A 9,664-nucleotide genomic window follows, 5' to 3' on the forward strand; every position below is an offset into this window, starting at 1 on the left:
GTTGTTGTGTGTGTGTGTGTGTGTGTGTGTGTGTGTGTGTGTGTGTGTGTGTGTGAAGGTGTGGGTGAAGGTGTGGGTGTGGGTGTGGGTGTGAGGGTGTTGGTGTGGGTGAGGCAGATGTGAAGATGTGTAGGTGGTACCCTGCCGCCCCCGCATGCCGCCCCATGCCTCAACCGCCCGAGTTCGCAACCCACCTCACCTCACCCCAGGAACTTCAGGAACATCCGGCGCCCACCCACTACCACCCACTACCACCCACTGCCACCCACCACCACCCACCACCACCCACTACCAACCACACCCAACCACTACCACCCACTACCACCCACTACCAACCACCCAATCCCCCCCCCCCCCCCCACACACACACACCTGCAGTGCGGAGGCGTTGTAGCGCTGCCCACCCGACCTCAGGAAGCTGCGCGCCAGGCCGGCCGCCAGCGGCGCCGCCACGCCGGGGCGGCACACGGGCGCCACACCCCAGACGAACCCCTCCCCGCCCGCGTACTGCGCACTGCCGCGCTTGTGCCTGTGCGGGCGCAGCAGGAGGCGAGGGGCTTACGGTATGAGGACAAAGGCGATGTGGGTCAGCCGTGGCACAACTGGATCGATTCGATCGCCCAGCCCTTGCATCTCCATCGTTGTCGCTGTCAACACGGACACACTCTCTCTCTTACACACACACACACACACACACACACACACACACACACACACACACACACACACACACACACACACACACACACACACACACACACACACGCACACACACACACGCACACACACACACACACACACGCCACGTCAAGTTTTGCGCTTTCCATTTCTCGTGTTTCCCAAACACACACGCCACTTCGCCCCGGACCCACATCCGCATCCACCCAACCCACCGCGAGTTCGAAAAGCCCAGCTGCGTGCAGATGGCGGCGGCCCGCAGCGCGTTGGCCACCTTGGTGCTGTTCACGTCCGTGCCGCCGCCCTCCAACTCCGAGGGCTGGGACGACAGCACCGTCGTACCGCTGTCGGTTGAAACCGTGCCCCAGTAACCGCAGTAACTGATCTGTACGACGCCGGTTTGACCGGGCACGGGTCCGTTGACCAGCCGTACGGTGCCATGCGGCGCGATGGAGGGCACGACCAGGCGCCTTACGGCGGGTATGGGCGAGAACGCCAGGGTCTGTAGCAGAGGCATCAGGGGACCACACTCGGCGGGCAGGGGCGCGGGCGGCGGCGGGGGTGGCGGCGGCGGCGGCGCCGTGGCTGAGCAGTTGACAGCGGCGAGGGCCGTACAGCCTGCGTGGAGTCGATGTGGAACAGTGGAAGGCACGTTCTGGGCTGTGTACTGGCGGAGGGGTAAGGGCTCTGCATGGGTGCTGATGAGTCAGCGTGGTGAAAACACGCACGCGGGTGCCCTCTTGCCCTGACCACCCAGCATTCCTTCCGCTCCCCATCCCTGATTCCTTAGCTAATCATGTAACGCAAACTCCGCCACCCCGCCGCCCCGCCGCCCCGCCACCCCGCCGCGTGCCCCGCCGCACCTGTGGGTGTGAGGAGCGCGATGCAATCGGCCGCCGACGCCGCGCCGTCGGGACACGTCAGCGACGACAGTGACGGCCGCCGCGCCGCCCACTTGAGCGCCCTGCCCGCGCCCGCCAGCCGCAGCGGCGTCACCGCCGCCGCATGCCCCTCAGCAGGTGTCTTGTTCGGGTTAAGGCTGGCGCACACCAGCCCTGCCGCCGCCGCCGCGGCTGCTGCAGCCTGGCTGCTACTGCTGCTGCTACTGCTACTTGTGCTGCTACTGCCAGTGGCGAAGCCGTCGGCGCACACTGGCGTGCAGCGTTTCAGGGCTTTGGTGCCGGCGGGCGGTCGCGGGTCGCCAGAAGCGCAGGCGACCAGGACGGAGACCTGGCGGCGGTTGCCCGCCGCTGCCTTGCCGAGCGTGACACGCACGATTCCAAACGGCAGGTAGTCCGACAGGGACACCACCGACGTGGCGGCATCTGAGCCCTGCTGCTGTTGCTGTTGCTGATGCAGCTGGCGTCGCTGCTGCTGCTGTAGCTGCAGGAAGGTACTGCTGTTGACAGCTGCAGATGAGGAAGGCCCAGGTTTGAAGGAAGGGGCGTGGGTGGAATGGTTGCGTGGGCGGGGGGGGGGGACGCACGAGCAGGTAAGTTTTGTTGCCCAGGAACCCCCTTTTGCCTAGTCACGGGATATCTTGTGATGACAGGGCTAGAGAGGACAGGCTTGCGAACGGTTTGGCAGTGCATGTGAGAGTTTGAGCGGGGCCTCAACATTACGAAACCCGCCTGCAAGTGGTATGCCCCATGTGGTGCAAAGAGCTTCGACAAATATGTATCATGGACTGCGAGAGCCGGTGCTCTTTACCTCGGACCCCGGCATCGACTGCGTATGTCATCCAGTTCGCATGCGTTTTGCTATTACCTTTCATGGTCGTCACAAATATGAGTACCCAGACCAGCAGCAGCCACCGTGCCCGCGGCAAGGAGACAGCCAGCTTCCGAGCGGTCTTCATTGCGATTGCGTTCTGGTGTTCGCTTCTCTGTCAGCCCGATGGCTGCATCGAGTTTTTGATACACAACATCAAGGCTGGTGTGGTAACTATGGAACAGTGAGCGCGAGGGAGCGGTGGTGCGCGTCAGTGGCAACTTGCCAGAAAGGCCTAACGTTAGAGTGGGAGCAAACAACGTGTGTGGGTGTTATAAAATACTATAATGTGAGCCACCCGTGGCCGTCGCGAGCCAGCATCACGAGCTGAGCGCTGCGGTGAGGGCGGGCGGCGGTTGGTCATGCCGAGCCACATCATTGCGAACCCCGTGGCCGGCCCGCGGTTTAAGCAGCCCGCCCCCCACGCGTTGGGTGGAGCGCTAGCACCCACGGCCTCATGTTACAAGAAGCGCATGGATACCATACACACACGCGCACAGGCGGCACAGTCTGCAAGCACTGCCCAACATGCTGAAAAGTGTATCTGGCCGGACGCAGCCCACCACAAGCTGTGCGGGCCCCCAAGACGGCGCAAAGCTTTCACGCGCCACACATCCTGCTCTGGTTCACACGCACTAATGACGACCCGCACGCCATGGGCTCTGTTCCACACGCACTGATGACGAGCCGCAACAGACTGCGACGCACTGTCCACTCCAACGGTCGATCACCCTTCAAGCTTGGCGCCGGCGGCGAGCGACCCTGCAAGCGCGTCCGCCGCCGCCGCCCCTGCCGCCGCCGCGTCCTGCCCCTCCTCCGCCGCCGCCGGCGCCGCCGCGCCGCCGGCCTGCAGCGCCGCCGCGCCGCCGGCCTGCAGCGCCGCCGCTCCCGCCGCTCCTGACCCCGCCGCCGTCGGCGCCGCCGCCGCCGCCGCCGCCGCTCCCACCGCCGCCCCTCCCTTGCCTACTCGCCCGCTCCGCGCCCGGCCCGCCGCCCTCCCAGCCCCACCTCCCGCACCCCCCGCTCCACCCCCTCCCGCACCCCCTGCGCCCGGCTCCTCCTCGCCGCCGCCACCACCCGGCATCATGTCTGTTGTGACCTTGGACGGCACGGCGGGCGTGCCGTACACCACCAGTGCCACGCCGTGCTGCTCCACCACCTCCTCCAGGTCCACCGCCTCCAGCCCCACACACTTGGTGATGAACGTGAGCACCGCCAGCAGGAACTTGTTGTAGCGCACCTGGGCGGAGCAGGGGCGGGGCGGGTAAGAGGGATGGGATGGGTGTGTAAGAGGGAGGGGTGGGTGGGTAAGAGGGAGGGGGCTTGTTCCGCGGCTTGTTATCCGCACCCCCCCGCCGAGTGCCGCATGTTCGTCTTCGGGGAAAGCTTTCTGATTGCAAATAAGCACCGGGTCCGAATCAGCCGGAGAGAAGTGGCCTGGCGCGCAATATGCCCCCCACTTTCGCCTTGAGACGGCGACCCCTCAACGAGGTGATGAGGTAGACGGTGTGAGAGGGAAACCCCCTTTCTTGTCCGCAACCACCCTCCCACACCCCCGTGCTCTCACTCACCATGCCGGCCCCGTGTGTGAAGGCCGCCACGTGCTCCACCACCGCCGCCAGCATGGGCCGATGCAGGTACACACCGGCCTCCAGCAGCGCCTTCACCTACACCAGCCACAGACAGAGGCGTCACAGGCGCGCCGCACACACGTCAAGCGCGACGACACACACAAAGAACTGCAGAGACTGTAAAAGCAGACCTATGCCTAAGCACCGAATCCATGTGTGTGTCGTTTTGGTAAAACGCCACGACCGCGACTTGGCGCCTGCCCGCCCACCTTGGCCACCACCATGAGGCACAGCGGGTCGCTCATGCGCTGCGCCTCCACCAGCGCGCACAGCTGGTCGTAGAAGCGCTGCAGGATGCGGATCTCGGCCGGGTCCAGCGCCGCCACCGCCTTCTGCTTGGTGTTGCGCCGCGCCGCCTCCTGTGCTGCCTGGTAGGCCTCCAGGCGCGAGTAGGGACTCACCACCTTGCCGCCTGGGGGGAGGGGGGAAGCGGGAGAGGGGGAAAGGGAGGTGGGTTGGAGGGAGGTATGTGTGTTAAAAAGCACAAGGAAAACATTACGCGTAAGACAGTGTATGCGATGCAGAATTACGGCCGCGGATTACCTTCAGAGTATACTTACCGCAGCCGACCGACCGAGGTATGTGTGTGTATAGGGGGTAGCCGTTGAAGGAGAATGTTCGCATGAGTGGCTAACCCCCCCCCTCCGCAAGCACCCCCGCCGCCGCCGCTGCTGCTCACCTGACGCGTGTGTGGGCATGCGGCCCTGGCTGAGGTTGAGCACCCCAAACAGGGTGGTGGACAGCCCGGCGGCGGAGGAGGCGTCCGTGCGCACGCCGTGCCGGCCCTGCGCGCGCGAGTAGAGCTGCGACTGCAGCTGGGAGCGGCCCGCCTGCCGCACCGCCACGAATTCGTTGTGCCACCTGCACAGGGGGTGGTGATGGTTGGGGTGGTGAATACCAGCCCAAATCAAACCAAACCAAGGCGTGGTGTTGATGGTGGCGGAGCAGGGGCATGCGTGTCGGTGCCGCTACAACCCGTGCAATCCGAGGCCATCGCCCATCCCACCCTCTGCCCACCCACTCCCCACCCTCTGAGCGACGGTTTCTTGTCATTTGGAACCTACTCCGTTGGGCTCGGGCACAAAACCCTCTCCCCTTCCTGCCCCTCTTTGCCCCCCCTACTTGCTTTCAATAGGAACTTAGTATTTTAGCGTTAGCCGCCACGGAAACACGGGGGAACCAGCAGCCTGCCGCTGGCGAAACAACGGTATGGAATGCGTCGCGTGTGCCCGCTGTACCTCTGGACGTCGGCACTTCACTTCATATTTGATACACACCATCCCATGGATGGCTACCCCCCCCTCCGGCCTCAATTCGCGCACCTGTACACGGGGTTGGCCTCGTCGCCCCGCAGCGGCACCACCGGCTCCACCAGCGGCTGGAAGGAGCCGTCGCCTGCAGCCGCGCCCCCGGGCACATACAGGATTGGACACACACACGAACAAACACACATCGACACCAGGATGTGTAAGTGGCTACGCGCACCAGCAGCAGACAGGCAAAAATACCAACACCAAATGCCAAATGCCAAACGCCACAAGGCCGAGTGAAGGATGGAACGGAGGCGCCCAACGGGTTGGCAGCTGCTCGGGCTGTATCAACATTCGCGTGCAGGCGCTGCAGGCGCCGCAGCCGCACCCTGACGCACCCTGGTTGATGCCGCCGCCGGCTGTGAACAGGCCGCCGCCGTCGCCGCCCGATGGCGAGGTGTATCCGCCGGCGTCAAGCGACATGCTCCTGAGAGGTGCCGAGGACAGGGCAGGAAAGAAACGGAAGCGTTGCTAGGCGCACGCTGAAGGCGCTTGATACAAAGGGGAGCAGAGCCCTGTGCGTTGTAAAAGAGCCCGGTAAAAGTGCAGGAGCGGGCCAAGACCAGCAGTCACTTGTTCACAGCGGGCACATGGTCCCTCATTCCAAGAGCACTCGGTCTGTGCCACGCCGCCCCGTAGCTACCAGATGGTGAGTCACCGCGTGCGCTTGCGCAAACCTTAACCCCCTCCCCTCCCCTGATACACACAGTTCGCATGAATGGCTCCCCTCTCCCCCCCCCCCCCAACACCAGCGCCCGCCGCCTCCCACCTCCGCTCCTCGTCCTGCGCCGCCTGCCCCGCCGCCGCCGCCTGCTGCCCCTGCTGCGTCAGGAAGAAGGACGACGGCTCGCCGCCGTCCTCGCCGCCGCCGCCGCCTCGCCGGCTGCCGGGGCCGGGGATGGGCGCCAGGTGCTTCCGCGGCAGCGGCGGCTGGCCGTAGGCGCGCACGGGGTCGGCTGCCTCCTCTTCGGCCTCGCGGTGGTTGACGAAGGCGCCGGAGCTGACCTTGGCCTTGGAGGAGCGCGTGTTGGCGTGCCGGAGCACGCCCGCCGGGAAGGCGGCCTGTGGGTGCGGGCAGGATCGTGTGGTGTGGTGAGCAGAGATAGAGAGAGCACGAGGAGGAGTCTAGGTTTGGATGGTGTGTGTGCAAAGCAGAGAGGAAAAATTGTGTATATGTTTGCGTGAGTTAAATCGCTGTGTGTTGATGGGTGTGGTGCATGGTCTGGTGCATGGTTGGCACGAGGGCACGGCGACTCGGAATGAGGCGTCCTGCAACCAGCTCGCTGCTGCCCCCGCTTCCGCGGCCCGCCCCCTCCCGCTCCTGCCCCACTCGCACCTCTGACCGGTCGTGGTGCGTGAACCGCATGACCGACTTGTGTTTGTTGAGTGTGTCCTCCGCCTCCCGCGTTGCCGCCCGGATGGCTGCCTCCGCCGCAGATACGCTGCCGCCGCCGCCCCCCGCCGCCCGCTCCTCACCGTCGCCAGTGGTCTGCGGCGGCACACCAACGCCGCCCTCCGACTCGTAGCCCTGCCCGCAGGAGCGGCACAGACTTGTGTGAGCTTTTTGTTTGTTTGTGCCTCTGCTATTACTACGTGGCTTCTAGATTTGTTGTTGTCGTGTGGAAAGTCTGGAACCAGATCATTGGGGTGCTTCCACGCACACGCCAGCTGCAGCAGCCCACACACACACGCACGCACATACACACAAGGCACAGCGGCTGCTCTTGCCCCTCCCCCTTGTGCACCTCCCCAAGCCAGCCTCCACCGACCGCCCCTGTCCTGCCAATGCGGCAACCCACATGTATGGTAGGTGACATAGCCCACACACCGGAAGCACATTTTGCCCCACACAGCCCACACACCGGAAGCACATTTTCCCCACACAGGCCACACACCAGAAGCACATTCTGCCCCACACAGGCCCCACCCAAGGAAGCGACAACGGGTAGCAACTCACCGAGCCCACAGACATTGGCCGCTCCCTGCGTGCCTTGCTGCCGCCGCGCTGCCCGCCTGCCCCCTGTTGCTGTTGCTGTTGTTGTTGCTGCTGCTGTTGCTGCTGTTGCTGGGAGGTGTAACGCGCCTTTCGCCGTGGCCCACTGCAGGGAAACACACACCGACGCAAAGCGTTGCATGCACGTTTTGCGTTTTCCAATCCCTGACGACCGGCGACAGGACACATACAAGTCAGGTGCACGCAAACTTCCAGCAGGGAGACCCAGGACGATCGCACTTAGCTAGACTCCCCAGCCCCATCCATCCAAAACCCCCGAGGCCTGCGCCCGTCCCGGTCACCCCAGCTGCCCCACTGGCTTTCCGCTGACGATGTCATCGTCGGGCTCGGGCACGTAACCCAAACTCACACACACACTGCTCCCCCCCAACACCGCTCACCCCCTCCCCCACTCCTCCCCCACCTGCGTCCGCCTTCGCGACTGCCCATCTTGTCGCGGTTCAGCTCCGGCAGCCATTTTTGCAACTGCGGGGGTCGGCGCGGAGGTAGCGGCAAGGAGGGGCGGGGTCGGGGGTTGGGGCAGGACCGGCCACGCCTGCGGCAGCAAGTCTCAGCGGACCGCCTCACAGCCCCCCGCCATGCCACCTCCACGCACACATAGCCCAGCCCACCCAGCCCTCCACCTCCACCACCCACCCGCCCCATGGGTCTGGGTTTAGTTGGGATTGGATTAAACTACCCGACCCACCCCAGCCCGCGCCACCCTAGCCCGCCCCACCCCATCCCGCCCCACGGCCCGCCCTCTCGCATCCCTCCCTCTCCCCTTGGGTTTGGTTTAGTTTGGGCTGGTATCTACACCCCCCCCCCCCACCCTTCCCCATGGATGGCTACCCCCCCCGCCCCCACCCCTCCCCCCACCCCATCCCTCCGGCACCTCCTGCGGGTCGCCTAGCGGCACGTACGGCTGCCCGAACGCCGCCCACACGCCCTCCTTCCGCTTCTCCTCCTTGGCCGCCGTGTTCTTGATCAGGTCAAACATGCGGCTCTGGCCCTCGTACTCAAGCGACTTGGGGTCTGTCAGCTGCGGCGGCGCCGAGCCGTCATCGGGCACGGCGTAGCCCTTGCCGAACTTGTTCTGCCGCACGCCGCCCGGCGCGCCGCGGAACTCCTTGAACAACGGGTTGCCGTGCAGCGCCTGTGTGGGGGTGGGGGTGGGCGTGAGAAGGGCAGGCCTGTGATCCGAGCCCACACACACAGCAGCTGCAACGCCCCATGCGGCCATGCACATAGCGACAGCCGGCGCCTGCCGCGCCTGCCGACCCCTCCCTGCCAGTCCCCCAACTCCAATCCCCGTTCCCACTCCTCGGCCCCCGCCTCCTTTCCCCGCCCCGCCCCGCCCCGCCCCGCCCCGCCCCGCCCCGCCCCGCCCCGCCCCGCCCCGCGCCGCCCCGCCCTGCCGCACCTGCGTCTCCCGCTGCTGGTCCCGCAGCATCTTGCGTATCATCTCGGTGTTACCGGCCTTGTAGGCGCCCAGCGTCTTGGGCTGGTCCTCCACACTGGACTGCAGGAACTGCACGCCGCCCGTGGCTGCCATGGCTGCGGCTGTTGTTGCTGGGGGTTAGTTGCTGCCGGGCGGGGGGAGGTGGAGTTGGTTGCGGCTGTGTTTGTAGAGGCTGTCTGCTACTGCGGTGTGGGGGTTTGGCTGCGGTGTGTACACCTAGCGGGTACACCGAGGAGTAGCTGGTGCCTGTGTGCCCTGTGCCTGGCTGACCCCCAGGCGTCGCCGCTGGCCTGCGGGGGGAAGAGGGTCAGTCCGTGGGGAGAGTGGGTTGCGTGGAGCGAGGGTCCTCGGTCGTCCCACTGCCCTAGGCGCACGCCAGAATTCTGGTCCCCGTCCGACATTATCCACCAAGCTCATCAACTATTACCGCATCGCTTGACGGCGGGCCCCACAGTTAGCCCCACGCCAAAAGACCCTGAAGGCATTTCTCGGCCTTGGCCGCTCTTTGTACTCACCAGTTCACCCAAATTACAAGCTCATCACAGTAAGGTGTCACGAAGCTCCTCGGTGCTTATGAACTTGCCGCTACTCCGCAACAAAGACTTCGATGGACTGGCGTGGAGCAGAGGCCAATAAATGGATAGCAGGTAGCTACGTTAATGGAGCGATAGAAATCATTGCAGTTTGTTTACCCGCATGCTTCATCAAAGTTACTGACAGAGAAAGGAAAAGCCCGTCTTTCGTTTCCCCTAGATTTCGTGGAAGTCGTAAATGAATCGCTTGCTAATATTCACTGCCGCGAGTAAGAAGCGTAAGGCGA

General features: G+C 64.8%; 2 protein-coding genes across 2 annotated transcripts; both read right to left on the reverse strand.

Annotated features, from left to right (window-relative positions):
- Positions 1 to 123: 123 nt before the first annotated feature.
- On the reverse strand, positions 124 to 2,689 carry CHLRE_02g097221v5 (uncharacterized protein). The gene is made up of 4 exons (XM_043059657.1): positions 2,446 to 2,689; positions 1,542 to 2,087; positions 894 to 1,296; positions 124 to 529 (listed from the first exon to the last, which is right to left on the reverse strand). The coding sequence occupies exons 1-4, from the start codon at positions 2,534 to 2,536 to the stop codon at positions 319 to 321; spliced, it is 1,251 nt and encodes a 416-aa protein (XP_042927291.1). The 5' UTR covers positions 2,537 to 2,689; the 3' UTR covers positions 124 to 318.
- A 207-nt stretch (positions 2,690 to 2,896) lies between these two features.
- On the reverse strand, positions 2,897 to 9,609 carry CHLRE_02g097227v5 (uncharacterized protein). The gene is made up of 13 exons (XM_043059658.1): positions 9,360 to 9,609; positions 8,806 to 9,134; positions 8,278 to 8,538; positions 7,807 to 7,868; positions 7,347 to 7,488; positions 6,726 to 6,917; positions 6,159 to 6,451; positions 5,728 to 5,816; positions 5,402 to 5,474; positions 4,759 to 4,940; positions 4,289 to 4,491; positions 4,020 to 4,115; positions 2,897 to 3,688 (listed from the first exon to the last, which is right to left on the reverse strand). The coding sequence occupies exons 2-13, from the start codon at positions 8,935 to 8,937 to the stop codon at positions 3,176 to 3,178; spliced, it is 2,238 nt and encodes a 745-aa protein (XP_042927292.1). The 5' UTR covers positions 8,938 to 9,134; positions 9,360 to 9,609; the 3' UTR covers positions 2,897 to 3,175.
- Between the last annotated feature and the right edge of the window lie 55 nt (positions 9,610 to 9,664).

Source organism: Chlamydomonas reinhardtii, chromosome 2 (genome assembly GCF_000002595.2).
Source record: "Chlamydomonas reinhardtii strain CC-503 cw92 mt+ chromosome 2, whole genome shotgun sequence".
NCBI lineage: Eukaryota > Viridiplantae > Chlorophyta > Chlorophyceae > Chlamydomonadales > Chlamydomonadaceae > Chlamydomonas > Chlamydomonas reinhardtii.